We start from the raw sequence: 25249 nt of genomic DNA, 5'->3' as shown, positions 1-25249 counted from the left end.
TGTCGGTCGATCTAAACAGAGTCTGTGAACACAATACTGTAAAGTTTAAAATGGAGGACGTGTCTTCAGTCAGTACCGTGTTCTGATCCGTGTTCTGTATATTGAGTGTTTGCAGACAGACGTGACTGCGGTTCAGTCGATGGAAACAGACCTCATGTTGTTCACAGCTCAGGTCTCCTTTGGTCCTGCTTATACAGCTGATGTAATGGTGATGTCATCTTTGGCCCGTCCTCATGACGACGACATATATGTGTGTGTGTGTGTGTGTGTGTGTGTGTGTGTGTAGATGTGGACGAGTGTGTGAAGCCAGGTGTGTGTGTGGACGGTCGCTGTGTGAACACTGAAGGCTCCTTCCAGTGCCAATGTCAAACCGGCTTCACCACCAACCCAGAAAAGACTGCCTGCCTCGGTACAAAACACACACACACACACACACACACACACACACACACACACACACACAAACACTCCCTAACAACTAATTTTAACCCTAAAAACCAGTATTAAAGCTCTAATCTGTAACATTTCCTCATTACACTGTATAAACTCTAGATTTGAACCTCAGTCCGTTACGTGTTAGCTGAACCTTTAAACACAACAACTTCTCTCTCTCTCTCTCTCTCTCTCTCTCTCTCTCCTTCAGATGTTGATGAGTGCGTCTCGTCCTGGCGGGTCAGTGTGCGGCTCCCAGCGGTGTGAGAATACGATCGGCTCTTACCGCTGCTTCACTTCCTGTGAGCCGGGCTACCAGGTCACATCGACGGGCAGCTGTGTCGGTGAGTCTGACGGCACATCACAACCCTACACACACACACACAAACACACACACACACACACACACACATCATCACAACCCTTCATACACTCTTTTATTGTGAAAGAGACAGAGGAAGTGGCTCACCTCTCCTCTCCTCTCTCCCTCAGACATCGATGAGTGTGCCAATCAGACGGTGTGTGGGGAACACGCTTTCTGTCAGAACCTGCAGGGAACCTACCTGTGTGCATGTCACCAGGGCTTCACCTCCACCGTCGATGGGAAGGACTGTGTGGGTGCGTAAAAAAAGTATCTACGTTCATTTGAAGATATCTGCTCATAGATTATCCAAAATGATTCTTTCTCGTCATTCTTCAAGTTGCTAATCAGACTGCAGATATCTGTTAGCTCCACTGGAGGCCCTGAAACGTTGGCCGTTGCCCCCAGAAGCTAACTTCTCTTCAGACGATAGTTGATGACTGTCTGTCGTCTGTCTGTCTGTCTGTCTGTCTCTCAGATGAGGACGAGTGTGTCTCTCTGCCCGGTGTTTGCGGTTCTGCTCGCTGTGAGAACGTTGAGGGTTCCTTCATGTGTGAGTGCGACAGACGAGGAGACGAGTTCGACACCGCCAGCCGACAGTGTGTCAACACCGCACAACAAGGTACACGAGACCAAATCTTATTCTGGCCCTGAGACTAAATAATCCAATAATTTATTCATCCAGTAGACCATTTTTATTCCAGATATTTTTAAGAAATGGTCAACGACAGAATCTGGACCAATATCTGATCAGCACTGCCTAGTTTGACAGTTTGATCTGAGTTTGGTGCAGTTTCATGTGTTGTTCGTGCAGTTTTTAGTGTATTTTTCAGGTTTTTTGTGCACTCAATATTCAACCACTGAAAATTTCCTTTCTTCTCCTGCAATAGAGTTAGCCATCTACTCCTCATCCTCTTCATCCTCCTCCTCCTCCTCCCATGTCAGCGTGGGGGCTCCGGTGCTGCCCCCCCTCCCTGCGGCCCGGCCCGGGGAGCTGAGGGAGTGTTACTACAACCTGGCTGAGCGGGGAACCTGCAGCCTGCTGGCCACCAACACCAGCCAGCAGGAGTGCTGCTGCACAGTGGGCGAGGGCTGGGGGCTGGGCTGCCAGTACCACGCCTGCCCCCCCGCAGACACAGGTGAGATACAGGAAGTGAGTCAGCAGTGAGGCTGGAGGATTGACTGTCCTCTAGCACCACCCTCAGGACAACGTGTCCTTTTACACAAAGAAACTAACTGATCTGAGTGCAGCAGCTCGTGTTAGAAGAAGCTGTTAGATCTAAAAGCTGCTGCAGGCCTTTAACTGTAAAATCTCTTTATACATTGTGACTGACGGTATCGATAACAAACACTCAAATGTCCATCCTCTTGTTTAATGTGATTAAAACTGTGTTTCTGTGCAGCCGAGTTTCTGTCTCTGTGTCCCAGTGGGAGAGGATACGTTACAATAGCACCAGGAGCCTTCAGCTACAGAGGTACACCGCATCTAAACTGTGGCTCTACACCGTCGACATATATAAAGATGGATGACATGAGTGAAGCCAAAACCTCTTTATCTTCGCTCGGTGTTTGTTGAGTTGTAATAAAGCAGAATTTTCCTGTTTTTACTGCCAGATGTGGACGAGTGTAAACGTTTCCATCCAGAGGTTTGTAAGAACGGAGTGTGTGTCAACAACATCCCCGGATACAACTGCTACTGCTCCAGTGGATATGTCTACAACAGCACGCTGCTGGAGTGTGTCGGTACGCACAGCACACACACACACACACAACTACACTGCCCTCTAGAGGCTAATACCATCGCTACACTAACTTTGAAAACAGAGAAATGACTTCAAAGTTTTCTGACTGTGCAGCCAACTGTGTTTTAGGTAGAACAGCAAATATGTGCTAATGACCAGATGATACTGCACTCTGTATTAGCATAAACAGATATATAGGTTGTGTCTTCTTCCTGAGAAAATCTATTTTTTTACATTTCTTATTGTTTCTTGTGTAAAAAGCACTAGTGCAGTAATATCCAAACTATTATTCCTATCTGCTCCAATGGGCTCAGCTAATAATCCACAGATGGAGACAGTCAGAGTTCCCAGTGGAGAACATCAAGATTCCCTTTGTTTTAATTCCTACATTATCCTGAAATTGATACTGAAGCCACAGTTACTGCAGCCAAAGCTGCACTTACAGACATTTAAAAGTTCAATTTCAGTCATAAATCAATTTTGACCAAAATTGTAGTAACTGTGGTTTGCCTCTGGAGGGCGGTACAGTCTAGTAACACAGACAGCCAGAGACACGTTCTCTTATAACCTTTATTTAATCTCACTCAGATCTAAACTTGAATACAGCAGAAGAAATAAGAACAGAGACACAATTGATCACACACACATCTCTATTTAATATAACGTAACTGTCTGTCTGTCCACCTGTCTGTCTGCCTCAGACCATGATGAGTGTGAGGAGGAGAGTTGTATCGGAGGAGTTTGTGTCAACACGGTGGGTTCGTATTATTGCAGCTGCCCACATCCTCTGGTGCTCGACGATACCCAACGCAACTGTGTCAACTCCTCCCACCTCACTGTGGGTAAGACCTTCACCTTCAGTTCACTCACCCTCCTTCTTCTTCCTCCTCTTGTTTAAATTGCTCTTTAATAGCAGATTTAGATGAATCCAAAAAAGTTGCATGTTGGTGTTGGGTATCAATTATCGTTTGTCTGTAATTGGTTACCAAACTAGGTATAGTTTGGTAACAGAAGGTATAGCCTGATGCACTTAATAATGCCCCTAACTCTGATTAACTTAATTTCATAAGTTTTAGTCCAATAATTTGACACTAATTGTTGTGTGTTTCAGAGTCAGTTAATAAAGATTTGGTTTTGCTGTAGATACAGGGCAGAAATCAGTGCTACAGATACAGGGCGGTGGTCAGTGCTATAGATACAGGGCACAGGTCTGTACTTTCTTTTTGATTTATATAATAGTAACAATAATGATATTATTAATATTAACTTTATATCATAGGTTTAAGTAAAGTCCAATTATTTGACATTAATTGTGTGATTGCTGGTGGACTATAGGTCAGAGTAGCAGGCTTGTGACTGGTCTCTGGTTCGATCCCGGGACCGACCACGACTGTGGAGCCCTTGAACAAGAAAACTTAACGACCAGCTGATCCAGTGAGGCGACCATCATATCAAACTGCATTGGATTGTAACCAAGTAAAAGATCAGAGTAGCTCCTCCACTGTCAGACTGGTTGTACTGGGCAGCATCCACTTATTATCTCTTTCTCATTGTCTGTCCTCCAGATGAGAACCTGTCTGTCTGCTGGCAGCATGTCACGGCGGACCTGGTCTGTCAGAGTCCTCTGCTGAGGGCTCAGGTCACCTTCATGGACTGCTGCTGCCTGTACGGGGAGGGCTGGGGGATGGAGTGCGCCCTCTGTCCCTCCACCGACTCCGGTAAGTATCTCACAGGAAATCAAAAACACACAAAGAGGCAATTAATCAAACATTTTATCAAGATCAGAAGTATCCAAATAGGGATTAAATCTTAAAATTGGGTCTTTTAAAACAGGAGACGTCATCCTGAAAAAAAACTTAGTTCGGTAATCAAATCCCATCCAGAATCGAGATCAAATGTTGTTTTTGGGTAGATGGAGATTAGTTTTGATAGTTTTGATGCTAAAAATCAGGATGCTCCTGATCCCAGTGGAAGGGTGGATCCAGCATGGATTCAAGGTGGATGTAGAGGCCGAGGTTATTATAGTACAGTAAAATGTAACTAAAAGCTAAAACTAGGTATGAAACAACATTTTAGTTAATAAAAAATAAAAATAAATAACTTTGTACTAACAAAACCAAAATAATATGAAAATACACAAGAAATGTATTTAGTTTTAGTCAGTTTGAACCTTCTTTAATCTTGCCATGGATAATTATTATAAAACTTAAAAAAACATTTAAACTAATAACTAACCTCAAGCAATTAAAACAATAATGCAGATAAATATCAATAATATAATATAAATATATATATAGATTATAAGGTAGCAAAATAAGGGATAAATCTGGATAATTCTGATCTAGATTAATGGTTTTGGAGACAGTATTTATTGGGAAGATATAACCGCGTGTCGTCAGCAAATTATATGACCCAGTGGAAGTATGTAGAAGGAGAATAGGACCCCATCAGATTATGTCTGATGTGTTTTATATTATTAATAATGAGATTATAAAATCTGGATAATTCTGATCTGGATTCAGTGTTTTGAAATACTGGAACCTCGATACCGCTGCAACTTTATGCAATGATCATATGTGAGTTCTTATTTTTACAGCCAGGTGGATTTAAAAGATGTAAAATAATATTTAATGCAAAGTACATTGTACTAAATGCACAACTTTCTTGGTTTTTGCCTTAATTTGAATGTCCAGGATAATTTACAGCCTACTTAATAGTTATTAACAACAATTGTAATTTTTTAGTGGATAAAACTGATAAAAACCTCTTGACATAAATACCACTGTGTTAAGTAAAATTTTTTTTATGAAGTAATAGTTTTCATTAATCCAGATTTCAGGAGGTGCTGAGAACTTCTAGTGTCTTTACATTAATTGTGTTTCTTTCTGTCTGCAGAGGACTATGCCAGTCTGTGCAGTTCGTTTCCTGCTACATTTACAGAGAGTTTTCCGGACTCCACCGGACCCGGAGCTGGACGAGGAGGAGCCGGAGTGGGTGAGTCAATTTGCTGTTTTAATTATTTTATTTCATATTTATGTCTCCTTTATGTTTCTAAATATCTCCAACGTTTGTTGTCTTGAAGTTTATTTATCTCCTCCCCTCCTCAGCTCCTCCATACTTCCCTCCCTACGGTTCGGACTCCTTCTCTCCAGTAGTGGTTCCCGGCAGAGACTTCGGTGGTTCAGACTATGACGATTACTCTCCAGCAGGGGGCAGCAGGTCTGGCTTCAGAGGGAGGACTCCCGCCACCTTCAGCCTGCCGGACGGAGCCTATGGCAGGCCAGAGTACAGGTGAGGAGGACACACCTGGTTTAACCCTGCTTACAAATTACACACATAATAATAATAATAATAATAATAATAATAATAATAATAATAGTAGCTGCAGTAATGCTGTACCTAATGGGGAAAATACAACATCTGTCTGTCTGTCTGTCTGTCTGTCTGTCTCTCAGCACTGGTTACTACTCTGAAGGAGACTTCGGACCCCCCAACGGCTCCCCACCCAGGACTCCGTCCTTCCGCGTCCCTCCGGACCCCCGCGGCGAGAGGGCATTCGGGGCCCGTCCTCCTCCGTCCCGGCCCGACGGCGCTCCTCTCAGCCTGGCCCCACTGCCCGGCGCCCCCTACCAGGAGCAGGACGAGGAGGAGGAGGAGGACGTGGCGTGGAGGCCGGGCCCGCCTTTCCCTCCGTTTGGGGAGAGGAGCAGAGGAGGAGGAGGAGGAGGAGGAGGAGGAGGAGGACCACCAAGGAGGGTGTATGAGAGTGAGTTTATTACTTTATTTTGTAATTTCTAATAATTTATGAGGAGGTTTCATAAAAAGAATAAAAGTAAAGCTTATATAAATAAACTTTATTTTTAGAGTTTATTATTGCAGTTGAATTAACTGTATTCAGTTCAGCAATTAATAATTTCTTAAAAATGACTCAAAACAATTGATTATAAAAACTGTTCATTGAATTCATTTAATAGTAAATAGATTAATTAATTGGTTATTCATTGCAGCTCTAATTAACTTTAGAAGCAGCTGTTGATTTCCACAAATATGAATTATTATTGGAAACTTCATCCTCCATGTAACGGTATTTCACAAACAGCTTTCAATTCATTGATAGTTACATATCAGTTAATTTGAAGGAATTTATTGTTATATTACATATTATAATTACTATGGGCAAAAATAAAAACTCCCAAAAAAAAAATAACTTTATTTATTAGATTAACTTAAGGAACTAATTTATTTATAATAAGTATATTAACATGTAATAAATCAATCAGACTTTATTTGTATAACTGATAAATAACTTTTTAAAGATTAGAAAAAGATGAAAAAATAGATAATAAAACAAATAAATAATAATAAGTTAATTTAGAAGCCAGATTAAAAAGGTCTTGTTTGGTTTATATTAAACATAATATTTAAAATAATATAGAATAGAATAGATAAATGAAGGTTCGCTCGGTGTTCAACTATCTGACTGACTAGTGGCTGTTAGAGGAACTGCAATGAACCTCTCTCTCGTCTTTCAGGGCCTTACGAGTCCTACGCCGGCCTGAGCACAGCAGAGGATTGTGGGATACTGCACGGCTGTGAGAACGGCAGGTGTATTCGCGTTGCCGAGGGTTACACCTGTGACTGTTACCAAGGATACGAACTGGACATGACCTCCATGACGTGTATAGGTACTGCAACCGCTAGCCGTGTTTCTGTCAACGCAAGTTTCATTCATTCACATTTTCTTCTGTTGAATTAATAAAAATTCGGTTCAATTTGCATCCTGTAGCGTAACATCATGGTGATAGGCCCCAGTGCAAATTTTTTTTTGTGCCCCCGCCCTTAACACAAGCGCACACACACACAGCCACTCGAGAGAACTGCTATTGTCACCATGCAGGCTAACGTTACAGGCCACACACTCATCCTGCATTTATGGATCTAGCTTTTGCCTGGGTTGCCTGGTCTGAGTAAAAAACTTATCTAATTTGGCCATTTTAGTTTTACCCTCATCCTGCTACTTTCTCTCCTTCCTCTTTTGCGCGCCGTTTTTTTGTTTAGGCTTGTTAAACATGATCGATACCTTTTCTAGTCAACTTTCATCCACTTGCTTTTTTTTCCTGTTGAAAGCAGAAACAACTCACGTCACGTCATCGCGACTCATCATGACTGACAGCTATCAAGGTGATTGGACAAATTATCATTTCATCCTCCCATACCAGCCACTCAGCGCTAGCCTACCTTACCGCCCCCCCCCCGAGCTATTTCATCCACAAAAACAATACAGCTGCTGGACAGCTCTTTTCTTTTTCTTCCTTCATTGGCCCCTGTATATATTAGTTATCGATTAACAAGCTAGTTAAGTAGTATTTGTTAACATTAGCGAACTGAAGATTTTTTTCGGTGTGTTTGCAGATATAAACGAGTGCGAGGAGGACGCCGCCGTGGATTTCCCGTGTGTGAACGCTCGCTGTGTGAACACTGAGGGCTCGTTCCGCTGCGTCTGCAGGAGAGGATACGTCATGTCCCGCAGACCGAACCACTGTGTGGCTGCGTAGACCGGACAGGACTGGACTGGGCTTGATTAGACCGGTCTGAACTAGTCTAGACGATCGAGACTACACAACGGCAGACTGGGCTGGACTAGATTAGACTAAACTGGCTTTACTTTAGAACCAGATTTGACAAACTAGACTTGACCAGACTAAGATTTACTGGACTTAGATACTGTAGACTGCACTAAACTGGGGACGGCTAAACTGGGCTAGTTTAAATACTCTTAATTAATGAGCAACAACCCATTTTAACTCTCTTGCTTTCTGTATTTATATATCGGGAATGAACACTGTGGACCAGCTTTAACTAATAGTGTCATAAAGTGACTACGTATAAATTAGCCCAAAACTAAATTCAAAGTTTGCTCGTTTCTGTGTGAGGAATTTTAATTATATTAGTTATTTTACAGTGTTGTTTATGTAGCGTCTCTGTCTCTATAACATTCATCATTTGGGAGGATTCGTACTGTAAATTAAGTCTCGGGCACTGAGGATGTCGTAATGCCAGAAATGTAGTAACGTACGGAGCGCTGAACCCGCTAATAAAATGAGTGTGCAAGTCAAAAGAAACACCAAAGATCAACAATTTATTTTATTAAAATGTAATTTCTCTAATAAGTAGAGTTAGTATATTTATGTACAGTCACTTTATTACACCATCAGTTGATTCTGATCATTCAGATAAATACTAAATAAATAAATAAGTTTTAGCCTCACAGAAAAGTCTGTTAAAACAGATCAAAATCACAGAGATGTACAGAGATCAATAAAAGCACACAGTGTCTTCCCAGTCTAAACCAGTCAAGCCCTGTTTAGCCCAGTGGTTGAAACCAGGCTAACCCAGAAGTAGACGCCAGGCTAGCTCTGATACGCCTCGTAGTACAAACCAGGCCGGCCCTCCAATGGGAACCAAGCTGTGCCAAAGTTCATCTTTATGTTTTCGACTCTATCTGGATGTTTATTGTATGAAAGTCCGGTAGGTTGTGGGGGGGGTGGGGGGGTTTGAGACGTGTGAAGTTGTGCAGTAGAAGAAGAAACAGTCGTGTGTGTCTTTTTTTTTTTTTTTTTTAAGGAAACTAACCAGGATTCACACGGAGCTCAAAACAACAACTTTACATTTTAACTGATATAAAATGAGTTCAGTCTAACTGAAGGAGCTCAGGTGTGTAAACTGAAGAAACTATAATCATAATATCTACACCACAAAGTATATAAAACACCTGGTTCACGCTTTACACAACAAACAAACTGTTCAATAACGCAAAGATTTGATCTGTAGACGTAAACATAGAGGAAAATATTGTCTCAATTTATTATGAATAAATTATATTAAGTTTAAAAAATAGGAGTATTGTTTAAGTATAACCCCATTCCTTCATTTTGTTGCTTTAAATACAGAAATAATATCCGACAGTACAGCTGTCAACTCATTTATGTGTTAGCGGTTGTAGCTGTCCCGTTGTGCACAACAGAATGGAGCTAACGTAAATATTTTTATCGTTAGCCACGAAGCAGCTCGCATTTTGTTGAATCTTCATGTTCATTTTATAATATTGCTGAAATTAATTTCTACACACCCCAATTAGTAATGAGTCATCCGCTAGCCAGAAACTAATAGCTAAGGTTACATGCTTGCTCCGACTATTACGAATATTTCGGGACGTTTTGGTTCGTTTGAACCGGCCACATGAAAACACATAATTTGTCAGTTTTTGTCAGGTAGAGTCAGAAGAAAGTTTTCTCTCTGCAGTTTATTCACACAGATCAGATAATATAAGTTTTATAATCAACACTGTCTGCATGAATAATTAATTAACACCGTGATTGATCTTCATTAAACCAAATCCAGCTAACAACAACGAATGTTTGTGATAAGTTTGCTGATATTTTATATTTTTCTTAAAGTCAAAAAATCTCATGTTCAGACTCAAACCTAAAGTAAACGTATATACTAACAAATATTGACCCTTCCTAAGCCACGCCCCTTTACGTCGTATGCCACGCCCCTTTTTTGCTTCAACTTCCTCCTCTTCTGTACTTAGATATGCAAAACACTAGCTAACTAGCTAACTAGCATCGTTAGGTAACTTTCAACCACCAAGCTTTTCTGCCAGAAGTGAAAATGTTGATTTTGTCCCAAACCCGGATATTTTCCTAAAACCTAACCAAATAATTTTATTACCTAAATCCAACCAAAGTGCCACTGAAAGCTTTAAATTCCAAAAGAAAAGGAAATTATAAATTATAAGCCTAAAAATCTGTTTCACAGCGAAATCAAACCACAGTAACCCGTTCTTAAAACGCTAACTAACTAACTAACTAACTAACTAGTTAGGTGGCTATCTATCTATCTATCTATCTATCTATCTATCTATCTGTAGAGCTCCATTGTCGTCCGCTGTTCCTTCATTAGCATGAACTCACACTGTAGTTTATTTACACACCGTCCTGCTGCCCCGAACACTCACTAGAGCTCCAAATGTGGATTCATCCGCCGTGGAAAATAGTCCCCAACAAATGCACTATTTCTTCCTGTTTGTTTGATTAAAAAAGTCCACAAACTAACACGCTGATGGTTTGAATCTGCACATGAGATTTGTTGATTGGGTTAATTATCAGATGACTTTTATAAATGTGTTGATGAATTACTGACTCGTCTGTACTTTTATATTTGACTTGCAGAACATGAATTCAAGCTGAATGTACTGGACGCTGCATTCAGTCACATTGTGTATATAATAATTCACATTCTTCCACAATAATCCAACTGAATGAAGCTGTTACAGCCTGTAAGAGAGTGCGTTTATTGTCTTTTTTTATTAACTTTCTGATGTGGTTAACATGCTGAATCCATCGTGATGAACTTTTCCTCCTCAGCACCTAAAGTTTGATGTATAACATGCACTGTATCCGCCAGAGATATCCGCCTTTTGTGTTCACACGAGAGATTTTTGTAAATCGTTTAAATTTCAGTCTCTGGTATTTTTTTTTTAAATTGTTCATTTTTATGGTTAATGATTCACTTTTTTATTATTATTGTTGTTTGTATGACAAGAAATGGAAATATATTTGCACACACTTTTACTGAAACCCGTCTGTGTCGTCTTTGTTTCGCGTTTGTTGTTTTTGTGCCTGAAATTTGTGCCTCAGTTAGTATTTCACAACTAACTGAGGTCACAACCTTTGACCCTCACCCCGACATAGAAACACATAGAAACCAGTCCACAGGCATCAGAGGAACAAAGCTACGCTACAACCTGTTCACTCTCTGCTCACACACACTGATTATACAGAGAAAGACTCACATATGGAAGATTTAACATGCTTTACTTGGACAGTAAAACAGAACAGACTCAGGTTGAATGCAGACGGTTAATCACAGTATTGCCCGGGAAGAAAACACCTGTAGGAGCTGAAACAAAGCTGTAGATATAATCTGGGATTCCCTTTGATTTTCATTTTTATTTACAGTTTTTTTCCCCACAATCCATCAGTACCTGTTGGTTTTGACCCTCAGCAGCAGTGACCCACTATACACTGATGGGAATCTGCTAACCAGCTAGCGTCGTGTACCGACTGTTTGTTGTTGTCGAGTCACCTCTCAGGTGATACTCGCGTGCTGATCGGCTCTAATCCTCCACCTGGCTCCATAACCTTAATGCCTGCACTGTTTATATGGATCCAGGTCTGTAAGCCTCTTTACATTATAGGCCAATCCGTCCACACACACTGCCTCCCTCAGCCAGCGTTAATGGGATTACACCGGTTCACCCAGTACTGAGGCTGAAACTGTGAGCCAGCGGAATATCAGCTTTCACTTTCACAGCTGATTACATATACACGCACACACACACACACACACACACACACACACACACACACACACACACACACACACACACACACACACACACACACACACACACACACACTGAGTGACAATAAATATACAAACTGCCTCCACTGATCTGTCAAATTCCAACCTACAGAGATCTATAATATCTATTTAGATTTAAAAATGTTTTAAGAGTTAAACTGAAACAGACTGCTGAAGAGACTTTAATCCCTCCTGTTATTGTTATAATAAAATATATGACTATATTTAGAAGCAGTGGCTGCATTAACTGTTAGGTTTTATTATAACAACATAAGTGAAGCAGATAATTATATTTCTCCATTGCACAAATCCTTCATCAGAACAATTGGATTATTGTACTTGGAACAATCTCCACCTCCAACATTGCCAAAAGACAATGAACACAGTTCTGCAGAATATGACAGGATAAGTTATCAGAACTTAGAGACCCACAAGGACATCCATAAATATACACTATATACATAAATGTGCCAAAATATATACAGTCAGATATAGAAAAAAGTAACAAGAGCAGAGAGCAACAATAATATATAATATTACAAATAATGTACAAATAATATATAGAATAAATATTCTAAATAGCACAAAGTCACCTTGGTGACCACATAATCGTTTTGTTTGACCTATTTTTGTTTATTTCACACAATTCAGAAAAACAAAAATGTGCATGAACTATCGGCCTGTATTTATTATATTATGAATGAAATGTGCGTTATTTGGAAGAAAGTCGAGGTGTGACCGACTTACAGTGGATCCCAGAGGTGAACTGTAACCAGAGTATTGCACATTAACCAGATTTCAGTCAGCCAACACACGTTTGAAGTGTTTATTAAAACAGTATAGCATATTTAGATTTTGGCGTCTAGGCTCCGACCTCATCACTCAGCAGATATGTTTACATAGAGATATTGGGGAGTGATGCGCAAACACCTTAACCCCAGCCGGAGCCTGCAGGTGGATGCTGGGGGGGGCTTACAGAGCAGTAGCAGCGATGTGATCTGAGGCCACAGCGGCATTGACAGCGCAGAGGGAGAGCTGGGAAATTGTGCAGTTTAGATAGAGCGCCAGAATGGAGGGGAGCGATTATTGAATAAGGCATGTCATGTGTGTATAGCAGCGCCGCTCGAGTTGACTGCCTGAACTAGCTCGCAGGCTTCGCTCCATTGTTGCACATTAACACTGAGGGAGGAGTTTGATGGTCACAGGCAGGATTCACTTCCTGCTGCGTTCTGTTTAACATCTCGGTGGATATGAAACATGAAATATGATATTTTCAGTTTTATAAATTATAAAATAAATAAACATAAAAACACAGTTGTGACGTTTGAGCTCCGTCTGGAAGATTTTCGTCCATATTTCTGCCAAACAGCTGCAGGATGAAGGCAAGAACTGAAGCAGTGGTTCCCAACCTGGGGGGCATCACGGAGAGGGGTCCATAAAATATGTCATTTAGTGAGGGGTCGTCAGTTAGATAAATGATAGAAAAGGTTTTGGGAACTACCGAACTAAAGAATCACTTGTCCAATTCACCAGAACTTTCCTGTATATATGCAAGTTTCTTTGAACTTTGAGTCTTATGTCTATAAGACTCATCTCAATGTTTGTGGTTGTGCAGATTACTGAGAGAGCGTTCGATTCCCCGATGCTGCACTGATCCGCAGAACAACGCGGTGAGTGACTGAGACTCCTGAACAGACGATGAAACTCTGGAGAGACTGAACATCGAGAGAAATGTGTGGAGAGATCTTTAGAGGGAGGCCGGCCCTGGTAGGACGTTATCCCAACAGTCTCCGATTGAAACTGTAACTGGTTGTGACGCTCAGCGAACTCTTAAAGCTTCAGCCATCATCAGAATTCTGGATCTCAAAGAACATGAATCCTCAGGTAGTCGGCTCCAGTGAGGCGGGTGGAGACTACAGAGGGTTTACAGGCAGAGGTCCGGCAGCAGTGACTCAGAGCAGCAGTGACCCAGATCTGATCCAGGTGAGTGGGTCAGCGGTGTGAACCAGATTTACTGTCAGGATATTTTTGCTCAGGTTAGCTCACACCACTCGAGGAGTCTTTCACTGCGACAAACGTCTCGTTTCTACGTTTCTTCACGAAGTCTGCTGGAGGATGATGTCAGTACCTTTAAAGGTCCAGTGTGTTCAGATGGAGGCAGGAAGTGAAAGCAGAAGGGAGGAAGTGGAGGAAGGTCCCTGCTGTGCTTGTTTAAACTGTATCAGAGAGGAAAATCATCACATCATCTTAACAAGACGGAGCCATTCTTCAACTGAACGAGTCGTTACAATCACAGCAACCAGACTCCATTCATAAAAACATAATTTCACCTCAGAACACCTCAGAGTTTCTGCTCCACCCCTGCCTCCTTCGGTTAGTTAGTCTGTTATTGTGTGACACCAGAGAGAATATAATATATAATATATAGAATATAGAATATAGAATATAATGTTTTGCTGTTCTTTGGTGAATTTCTGCAGCTGTAACAGCAGCACCAGGATCAGTTCTGATTTATGAGTTTAAAAACAAACAGATGAGCTGTCATTTGTTATTTAATATTAGCAAATATTTCAACATAATACTGTAATGTTAGATCATCCTCTTAATGTGGATTTGGTTAAAATAATCCTCAAATTTAAATACAACAGTAAACTTCACTGGAAAATAAGTTTAAACAACAAAACATAAAAATTAAAACATTAAAATTTTAACTTTATGATAACTTCAAACATCTTTATATTATAATACTAAAACTATTCTATAGAAATAAATAGTTTGTTAAAACGGATGTAAAGATGTTTGAATCGATGCATCTCGAGCTGATACGGAGGAAATCTCTCAGTAAAGTTCAAATCAGAGTGTGATCACCTCGGTTCTGGATCAATGAGATTAATGAAATCATTATTATTGTAAATGTGAGTTCAATAAAAACACCACAAACACATTCTGAAGTAAATGTTTTTAATGTCGTCAGCGGCAGTAAAACCCGGTTTACATTGAACCTCTTTTATCTGTCTGCGCTGGTCGGGGGGGAAATATTTAATAACTGATCCATTAATGAGAAAAGTTGAGTGAGAGTCACTGCTCTGTGAGACTGAGTGTTCAGACAGACAGGCAGACAGACAGGCAGACCTAGTTATGGAGCTCTTATGAAACAGCAGATGTAGGTGAGACTGATCTGAACGGCCCGTACGTCTGAGGGTGAGATTAGGACGAGTGTGTGTGTGTGTGTGTGTGTGTGTGAGGATGCTGAAGCAGCAGGATGTGAGAACCAACAAGACACAAACACACACACACACACACACACACACACACACACACACACACTATATGTTGATAAATTAAATTAGTTTATCAACAGAAACTGAATATGATAATTAATAATTAAATATTTCTCATTTATTCTGCAAAGAAAACAAAATAATTAATAATTAAACAGATTTTTAAGAAAAACATTTTTTTAAATCAACAAATAAAAAACATAAACAACGCGGTTACCATGGTAACAGCACCTGATTGATGCTGACGTCACTCAGAATAAAACGTGTTTATTTTAGATTACGGTTACGAGAACAGGTACATTTGGTTATTGTATGTTGTTGTTATTGTTTTGAGCTTGTAACCAGTTTAGTGCTGCAGATTAAACACTCAGCATCGAACTGTCATCACATAGTTTCATGAGTCAGAAATAATCTGGAATATAGTTTTTTATATTTCACTGTTTATAACAACGGGAGTTTAAGATTTATTTTTTAATTTATACACTTTCTTCTCCAGGTAACCGCACACCACTGCTCGTAATGTGATGACTTTCATTTCAGATGATAAATATTGTTTTTGAACAAAAATAAGCAAACAGACATTAAAACAACCTGAAACAGGCGGAAAGAAAACAGCTTCATTTAATACATTTAATTCATTTTCTACATTTAATCAAAGCTCAAAACAAAGTGTAAACAGTCAACGTGTGACACATTATTATTATTATTATTATTAGTAGTAGTAGTAGTAATAGTAGTAGTAATTTATAGGATAAAACCATTGGGGATAAATATTTTCTTAATTTTATTTGTTTATTGGGCAGATAAACAAAAAACAAACAACAACAGAACAGTAAACACACAAGAGTCCATCAGTGTGAGATAATTAATAGAATCAATATGATAATTAATCAAATTAATTAATGTATTTATTTACTGTAATTAATAATCAATATCAGCCTTAAAGGAAACAAACTGTATTTATTTCTCTGTATTAAGATAATAAATAAATCAACTTAAACTCATTAATATGACTAAATAAACACACACTGATCAGTTTGTTGATACATAAAGAGGATCCTCAGGTGGCCGTGGCCTACATCTGTCACTGTTCCGATCAATAGAGATGATAGAAGTGAATCCCCTGTACAGACTGCAGATGCTCCGCTCTGATTGGCTGATCCTCCAGGCCCCGCCCCCTCTCTCCCCTCCTGATGGATAAATAACGCTGCAGACGCCTCCAAGCTTCACACTGTCCGTCTGTCCCTCCTCTCTACAGGAAACTTTCCCCACTGTTTCACTGGACCTTAAAGTAGCATCAGAAAACTCTGTTTTACTGACTGAACTGAGTCAGTGAACGCACCGCGGAGGACTGTTGAAGCAGGTGTTTTTTTTGGGTCAGATTTGGAGCTGATCTGGGATCAGGTTCAGGATGGAGCTGAAGGACTTCAGTCTGACAGACGACTATCACTTCCTGAGTCCGCAGCGGTGAGGAAAACATTTCTGTTTTTATATTTAATGATTTTATTGAATTAATATCAGCTGTCATTTGCTTTATATATTTTTTTAATTTTTTAATTTTTTTTATTATTATTTTCATATATTCAATATAACATAAGATTACTGCATTTATTCAAAAAAGGAAAAAAACAAAACAACATAAAAACAATGTTTTAACAAATGGAAATCTATTCATGAAATAACAAAACAATTTTACAGCTGAAAAATAATCATTAAAATATAACATTAAACTTCACTGGAACTTTAATTAAACAACAAAACACAAATAAAAACATTAAAGATAAAATAAGTGAAGATAAAACGTTAACTTCAAACGTCTTTTGGTATTAAAGTATTAATTAAAGTAAAACTATAATATTAGTAACTTTCTCTACTGTATGACAACCAGAACTGGAAGAAATATCAGATCAGATATTTTCTCTATGTATAAGTTAATTTATATTAAGAGAAAGTGTGACAGAAACAACTAAATAATGCCATTGAGATGAGTTTTAGCAACCAGGTGTTCGACTGCAAGTGGCATTGATTGGCTGCTTTGTAACCATGACGACAAACGTAATTTAACCCAAATTAAAATGAAAAGTAACCAAATCAGACCGTCATCACATGTTATATGTTACCGGGTTCCTTTTATATTTTTTATTTTCAGGCATTTCTTTGCAATTAAACTGAAGTAAAGAGTAAAAATAGTCCTTTTTTTGTATAATTCATTAAAAACTGAAGGCAACTTGTTCCACTGAGAATATAATCACTCATAGTTAGTTATCTTGGGTTATTATAGCTTTGTATTTTTCATTAGTTTTTATATATATATTATTTACTTTCCAGGGTTTACTTGTTTCAGACATTCCATTTTATTTTTTAGTGTATTGTTTTTTTCTAAAGTCTAGTTTTTATTGTTGTTCCAGTCAACAGAAATGTTTCACACCTAGTCTTAGTTTTTAGTTTCGCTTTAATAACCTCAGTAGTTTGGTGACGTATCGCTCCATGTTTCAGAAACTACAATTATTGCTCAAATTCACAGAACAGTTGCGGTGATTCAGTAAAGTTGGAAGGTTGGATAAAGTTGGATAAAATTGGATAAAGCTGGATAGAATTGGATAAAGTTGGATAGAATTAGATAAAGTTGGATAGAACTGGATAAAGTTGGATAGAATTGGATAAAGTTGGATAAAACTGGATAAAGTTGGATAAAGTTGGATAAAATTGGATAAAGTTGGATAAAGTTGGATAAAACTGGATAAAGTTGGATAGAATTGGATAAAGTTGGATAAAACTGGATAAAGTTGGATAAAACTGGATAGAATTTGATAAAGTTGGATAAAGTTGGATAGAATTTGATAAAGTTGGATAAAGTTGGATAGAATTGGATAAAGTTGGATAGAATTAGATAAAGTTTGATAAAACTGGATAAAGTTGGATAGAATTGGATAAAGTTGGATAAAGTTGGATAAAACTGGATAAAGTTGGATAAAGTTGGATAAAACTGGATAAAGTTGGATAAAGTTGGATAAAATTGGATAAAGTTGGATAAAGTTGGATAAATCTGGATAAAGTTGGATAAAATTGGATAAAGTTGAATAAAATTGGATAAAACTGGATAAAGTTGGATAAAATTGGATAAAGTTGGATAAAATTGGATAAAGTTGAATAAAGTTGGATAAATCTGGATAAAGTTGGATAGAATTGGATAAAGTTGGATAAAGTTGGATAAAATTGGATAAAGTTGGATAAAGTCGGATAAAACTGGATAAAGTTGGATAGAATTGGATAAAGTTGGATAAAGTTGGATAAAATTGGATAAAGTTGTATAAAGTTGGATAAAATTGGATAAAGTTGGATACAACTGCAACAGAATTCTCTGTGATTGGTTACAGGATTTTTTTTGGGACGTGATCCACGGTTAGTTTAAAGGAAGTCTTTTATTGTGAAAATCATTGATCTGTAGATTGTTTATCTCTGCTGCTGATCGTTGATCTTCAGCTGTTTAATCTCACACTTTTCTTCCTCTTCAGCCTCTTGGACTCCTCCTCTTCATCCTCCTCCTCCTCCCCTGCCGATGGAGTTCGGTCTCCGGCCTCCTTCCTCCACTCCTCCCCCATCAGTCCCTCCTTCCCGCTGGACACCACAGCGGCTCTCAGCCCCTCTCATCCAGCCTTCCTCCTCCCCAGCCCGGCCTCCTCTTCCTCCTCCTCCTCCTCTTCCTCCTCCTCCCCCTCTTACAGCCTCCACTGTGGAGCGCCGGAGCCCGACTCCCCAACGGGATCTAGTTCCAGCGGAGGAAGTGTCGGAGGCGGCGCTGTGGTGTCGGAGGCTTCGGTGCGTTTTTCAGTGTCGCAGACGGGTTCGTTTTCAGCGCAGGTGAAAAACGTTTATAACATTTTATTTTATTTTATTGTGTAGAGCTGCAACAATTGATCAATTAGGCAATCAAAAGAAAGTTGATTGATTGTTTCACACACTTTTCAAGCAAAAATGGGACAAACGAAGCAATTCAAAGACACTTTGGGAAATTGCGATGAGCATTTTTTGCATTTTATAGAAGATTAATAATGAAAGTAATCAGAAGACTCATCAATAACTAAAATAACCTTTCAGTGCAGCCCCACTTTATTTATACGCCATCCTGCTGCCACAAACACTAACCAGAGCACTAAATGTGGATTCATCCGCCGCTGAAACTAGTCCCCAACAAATGCACTATTTCCTCCTGTTTGAGTAACATTTTAAAAATGAAACTTTATATTTGTGAATAGTTTTAAAAGCTTTACTTATTAAAAGTCACCGCCACTAGAAGTCGCACTAGGGCACCAAACAACTGTTGACCAGACTCCATTAACAAAACCAGTAATTTTACCTTGTAGATAATTGTAACGCACTGTTTCCCGTCTGCAGGTGGACTCCATCCTGAGGGGCGACTACCTGACACCGATGGGTGCTGTGGGGCCGAAGAGGCTCTGCTTGGTGTGCGGGGACTTCGCCTCCGGGTATCACTACGGGGTGGCGTCCTGCGAGGCCTGCAAGGCGTTCTTCAAGAGGACCATACAAGGTGAGAACGACTGCATGTGCATTAATCAATAAGTAAATTATTATAAGCAGAGCTGATCAATACAGCAGCACTCACTGCATTGATTAGCGTGTGAAGCTATGAGCTGCTGGGTTCAGACGATCCATCGAGGGATCGATCGGTGATGTCTGATCAGTTCAGTCATCACATGTAAGTATTTAAATAAGAAGTATGGAAGCAGAGAGGCCAAACGGGTTAAAGTTCATTCAAGTACTGCACTTAAGTAATATTTTCCGCTACCTTATACTCGACATATCAGACTGTCTAAAACATATTTAAAAATTGAAGTAGTGAAAGATAGATTGGATATTGTTCCCACAGTCTTAAAGTCAACTCTCGTTATGTGGTTTGATTGATTGATTGATCGACACTACAGGCAAGAACACGTTTTATTTATTTATTTGATTTATTAGTTCATTTACTGTTCAATTCGATTTGTCTTCTTTAAAACTCTGGGAAAGAAAACACCCAAAATACACATTTAGATGTTTCTTTCACTTCACTTTGCTCCATTTGCATATTTAAACAGAACATTTCAGAAAACTTACTTACTAATAAAAGTAATAAAAAAATTATTGTCTTAATGTGATTAATCAACTGTTTCATGCTGATATGTTTTCGCCACTCTCTCTCTGGATTCACTTCACCAACTGTGTTCATGTTCAACAGTGTGAGTTTCATCAGGCTCATTTAGTCTCATCAATAAACTTTAAGCCCCAGTAATAATGGGGGGGGGGGCTTCTATAGATTTCTGTGAGAAAAAACAAGATGAAGACAGACAGACGGAAACAAGTAGAGTCAAACTGAGAAGACACGTTTTCATTGTTCATGTAATGGATAGTGGATTTAATTTAATTATAAAATTATAAATCATGAAATCAAGTGTTGAAAAGTACAATGCAATAAAATACTCAAGTACAATTTCGAGGTACTTTTCCATTACTACCTTCTAGTCCAACTAAATATCTTTTAATATAAATAAATATCTGATAACTTTTATTGAGAGGCCTTCAGCGTGAGGAAGTGATGTCACTGACCATCCTGTACGTACTTCCTGTTTGTGGTTACCTAGGCAACATCGAGTACAGCTGCCCGGTGATGAACGAGTGTGAGATCACCAAGCGGAGGAGGAAAGCCTGTCAGGCCTGCCGCTTCCAGAAATGTCTCCAGGCTGGGATGATGAGGGAAGGTATGTCACCTCAATCTGACGAACTTCCCATGAGTCTTTGCTCCTTTGGAGGCCTCCTCTCTCCTCAGACCTCTACGGGGTTTTAGAGGAGGAGGGGAGGAAGCAGAAGTAGCTGACAAGAAACCCTGGTCTCTGTGTTGCAGGAGTCCGTGTGGACCGAGTGCGAGGGGGACGGCAGAAGTACAAGAGGCGGGTGGAGACCGGGCTGAGTTTATACAGTAAAACCCCGTACGCTCATCCTGTCAGCAGCAGTGAGTTCACACCTCTACTCAACATCTTCACTTCATCCAAACTTTATTATTTGATCTAATCACTGTCTGTCTTTTAGGAAACAAGGTGATCTCCCACCTGCTGCTGACTGAGCCCACGCCTCTTGCTGCCAATCAGGACGATTCGACCAATGACGGCAGCCTGCGGACCCTGCTGACCCTCTGTGACCTCCTGAACCGGGAGCTTCTGGTTCTGATCGGCTGGGCCAAACAGATTCCAGGTACAGACGCTGGTCGGGTTGTTCTCAGTCTTATTAAAGCTATAATCTCTATAGTTTCTGCCTCTAGGGCGTCTATAACATCAGAACAATAACAAAAGACAATGTTTGATGATGTGAGCCAAGCTGCTGTATTAGTAAATACTATGTTGGAAAATGGTGGTGATGCTAAACATCCTCAGCTCAATGTTCAACTCAACAATAACTTAACCAGAATTACTATTAAAATAGAAAATTAAATGAGAATTGGCTGATACATTTAAATTGTATTTTAGTTCCCAGTAATCAGAACTTTATATCTTACTTTGCCTCTGCCTTGCATTGCTGTCAGAAAGCAATTGTTAGCTTTGTATCATTACACCATTTATTGTGGGCTAAAATCAGCAGAATACATGCTATTGTTATATAGGTCAGTGCTGTAGATACAGGGCAGAGGTCAGTAATTATGACATGATTATAATGAGTTAGAGTTTATTTTGGGTTACCTCATCCTCCTTGTTAACACCTGCTCTGCCCCGCCCCCCCACAGGCTTCTCCGGCCTCTCATTGGTCGACCAGATGTCGCTGCTGCAAAGCGGCTGGATGGAAGCGCTGCTCGTGGGCGTGGCCTGGAGGTCGCAGGGCGCACCGGGAGACGAGCTTGTGTTCGCCGGGAACCTGCGGCTGGACGAGGCTCAGTGTCGAGCCACGGGATTGGCCGACCTGTACGAGGCGCTCCGTCACCTGACGGCAAAATACCAGGCGATGAACCTGAGCCCAGAGGAGGTGGTGACACTGAAGGCCATGGCGCTCGCGAACTCAGGTACAAACTTGTACTTGCTGATACTTTTACTACATGAAGCTGAGAATAATTCAGTACTTTACATTCAGGGTAAACCCTGTAGTGGGGGGTGGCAGTTACCCCTCTGTGCCCCCCTGTAGTGTAGATCTGCCCCTTGCAGCTTGAATACTGATATTGATTTACAATTAAAAGTGGGAGAGTGTTCAGGGGTGTTGGAGGGGGAGTCTGAACTTATTGATCCCAGAGGAGTCGTTATTGATATTGATCAGAGGCTGGGAGCTGAAGCATCGCAGTATTGATTCCACAAACTTCTTTTTGTTTGGAAATGCGAGTGCTGGGTCGTCGACCAACGTCATGTTACTACTGTCTGACTTCCTGTCTGTGGCCCATTGGTTCCTACTGAAGACGTAAATCCTGGGGACTTGTTTGGGACTATTTTCATCAGCGGATGAATCCTCATTTGGTGCTTTAGTGAGAGTTTGTAGTGAGGAAGAAGAGACAGCACACGATGCTAACAGCAGTGTGTTAGCGGCTGATCAATAACATCTGACTGTCAGTGTGTGATTGCTGAAGCAGTGCATGATGGGACGCTGGTTGGTGCTCCCAGCTGAAGTCTGGTCAGTCTCCCACTGTCTGAGCCTCGGATCAATAAACTGTATTGATAGACTCGGTTCTGGATCTATAAACTGTTGGCTGTCTGCTGGAGGACACACACAGCGATGACGTGTCTGTCTGAATCAATACTTCACACAATAGAAGATGATGCTCGTCTGTCTGTGTGTGCACACATTTTACTCACATTGTGGGGACATTAATGTGTTTACAGTCTCTTTGTGGGGACTCGTCTTTTAGGGACCAAATCAAAAAGTCTCACGTCTCTTAACATTTATCTAATGAAGTTAAAGTTACTTTTAGTCTTTTAAATGTGTTTCTGGGAGACATTTGTATTGATCATCCTGTAACAGCTCCCAACCAACAGACACTGATTTTCCTTCATATCCTTCGTATTCTTTTTGCCAGTATGGATGTAAAATAGGTCTTAAATTGCATTAATAATGATCTTAAAAAGTCTTAAATTTAAGTTTTACCTTAATGTAAATTCATCATCCAGTAAAAAGCTTAGATATTCTGTATGTAACCTTTTCAATACTTGGACCATTGACAGCAGACATACACAGATTACAGTATGAATTTCATTTTATTAGTTTAAGATTAATAAGAGAAGTACAAAACAGTATCGTCCACGTACAGATGAATCTGCGTACAACTCATCAGTATTTACTTCACCAGGTTTTCTTTGGACGTTGTTAGACAGTCTGTTGGGGATAAGAACAGCGGCACTGTGATGCGTCCACAGGGGGAGTAAGTGAGTGCAGAGGCTGTTTATACTGGACAGAGAAGAGTGAAGGGAGACGTGATGTAAATAATAATGGTACAAACACCCACAGGCTGACCTTGACCTTTGTTTTTATCCTCCACTTGAACGTCTCTTTGTCTCTCAGACTGCTGTAGTTCAGTCTAAACAACAGTTAGTGTGTTCAGTACCAGTGCTGACTGAGCTGTACGCTAATTATGTTTTCAAATTAAATAACAATTACTGAAATATAAATGGTCTTATTACTTTTGTCAAAAGGTGGCAGACAAACATACCCGAGTGTATCCTGTTGATTTTACGTAGAAATATACGGAAATGATAGAAATGATCAAGTATTTATAAAAACATTGTTGATTTACCAGCAGGAAATACAGAAATAACTGATAGGAATCTTCTTCTCTATAATCTATAAATCCGATATAAACAGTGGTAACAGCTCACTGAACCAGCTGCATAATCTCTGAATAATATAGAAATATTACAGATCACCTTAAAAACATAATAATATAAAACACAGTTAATAATTAGTTGTTTATCAAATTTGTTCCATATTTGACCAAAAAAAGAAAAATTCTCAGATTTGAGCGTCCTAACGTCGTCTGTCTGTCTGTCCGTCAGATGCTGACCCGGTGGACTGTCCGGACTCGGTGCAGAGGTTCCAGGACGGGCTCCACGAAGCCCTGCAGGAGTACGAGTCGTCCCGCAGGGAGCAGCACCGGGCGGGCCGGCTGCTGATGAGCCTCCCGCTGCTGCGACAGACCGCCGACCGCGCCGTGCAGGCCTTCCTGCGGCTGCACCGCCATCGCTGCGTCCCCCTCCACAAACTGCTACTGGAGATGCTCGACGCCAAGGCCTGAACTCTTCCTCACTCTGAGACCACGTCCATCATCAGGAGAGGACAGACTCTGGTTCCGAGATCATCTCAAACCAGTTTGCTTCGACAACCAAAGAACTGGTTCTAGTGCGGGTCTAGAAGCAAGAACCGCTTACAACAGGGGTCGGTGGCGCCTTGTGGCCAGCCAGCTACATATTTATTAGCCGTTTAGCAAACAGATGTTACAAACATAACATCGAGCTGTTTCAGCAAATAAACTAGCTAGATGTATTTTAGAAAATAGTTTATTTTAAAGCTAGTTGGTCAGCTAACATAACCTTGGTACAAAGCTAATGTTGGATGTATACTTTAATGGGTATCTAGCCTGTGGAAAGCAACCGGTGCATCTTCCCAACCCTTCAAAATTTGGTTTATGAGACAGAGCCATCATCTCAAAGAAACTAACTCTGGGTTCCTGAAACCTGGAGACCCTTAAATCCACATATGATTAAGCCGATAAATGCCTACTTTGGTATTACTGTTGCTGGTAGGCTAGTTAGCAGCCCATTTTTTTTTACCAACAGCCGTGAAACTTCACTTGTCTTTTTTTTTTGGAGGCGCTTATAAAAAAAAAACAAAACGAACTCTAAAGCTTCACTGGACTGCCGTTGGACAATCGCTGTTTGGGGGCGGGGTTTAGAGAACAGTCAGTTAAATCTGATTTTAAATGATGTAAAAAAAAAATCTTCATCTGAACCTGGAAAGATTCATTAAGTGTATATTTGTGATCT

The 25249-nt window shown here is 40.1% G+C and overlaps 2 protein-coding genes across 2 annotated transcripts in view; both read left to right on the top strand.

The window, feature by feature from the left end:
- Positions 1-11177, top strand: part of LOC127363107 (latent-transforming growth factor beta-binding protein 4) — a 62953-nt gene extending 51776 nt beyond the window's left edge. The window contains 15 exon segments of the mRNA XM_051399584.1: positions 287-409; positions 644-666; positions 668-776; positions 925-1050; positions 1272-1415; positions 1684-1932; positions 2197-2268; positions 2408-2536; positions 3237-3377; positions 4101-4253; positions 5431-5529; positions 5643-5826; positions 5991-6301; positions 7068-7220; positions 7948-11177. Coding sequence (XP_051255544.1) covers positions 287-409; positions 644-666; positions 668-776; positions 925-1050; positions 1272-1415; positions 1684-1932; positions 2197-2268; positions 2408-2536; positions 3237-3377; positions 4101-4253; positions 5431-5529; positions 5643-5826; positions 5991-6301; positions 7068-7220; positions 7948-8090 — 2159 coding nt within the window. The 3' untranslated portion in view covers positions 8091-11177.
- A 2683-nt stretch (positions 11178-13860) lies between these two features.
- On the top strand, positions 13861-24501 carry esrrd (estrogen-related receptor delta). Its single transcript, XM_051399659.1, has 9 exons — positions 13861-13947; positions 16504-16712; positions 18761-19106; positions 19641-19794; positions 20885-21001; positions 21145-21252; positions 21330-21491; positions 22018-22290; positions 24263-24501. The coding sequence occupies exons 2-9, from the start codon at positions 16657-16659 to the stop codon at positions 24499-24501; spliced, it is 1455 nt and encodes a 484-aa protein (XP_051255619.1). The 5' UTR covers positions 13861-13947; positions 16504-16656.
- The last annotated feature ends 748 nt before the right edge of the window (positions 24502-25249 follow it).

The sequence above is a fragment of the Dicentrarchus labrax genome, unplaced genomic scaffold (assembly GCF_905237075.1).
Source record: "Dicentrarchus labrax unplaced genomic scaffold, dlabrax2021, whole genome shotgun sequence".
Taxonomy (NCBI): domain Eukaryota; kingdom Metazoa; phylum Chordata; class Actinopteri; family Moronidae; genus Dicentrarchus; species Dicentrarchus labrax.
Note: the sequence above shows the minus strand (reverse complement) of the source record. Positions and strands in the feature narration are given on the sequence as shown.

Coding starts and splice junctions, on each gene's coding strand:
- esrrd (XM_051399659.1), top strand. CDS start 16,657: ATGGAGCTGAAGGACTTCAGTCTGACAGACGACTATCACTTCCTGAGT. Junction 21,002..21,144: donor GGCTGGGATGATGAGGGAAG/GTATGTCACCTC, acceptor TCTGTGTTGCAG/GAGTCCGTGTGGACCGAGTG. Junction 21,492..22,017: donor CTGGGCCAAACAGATTCCAG/GTACAGACGCTG, acceptor GCCCCCCCACAG/GCTTCTCCGGCCTCTCATTG.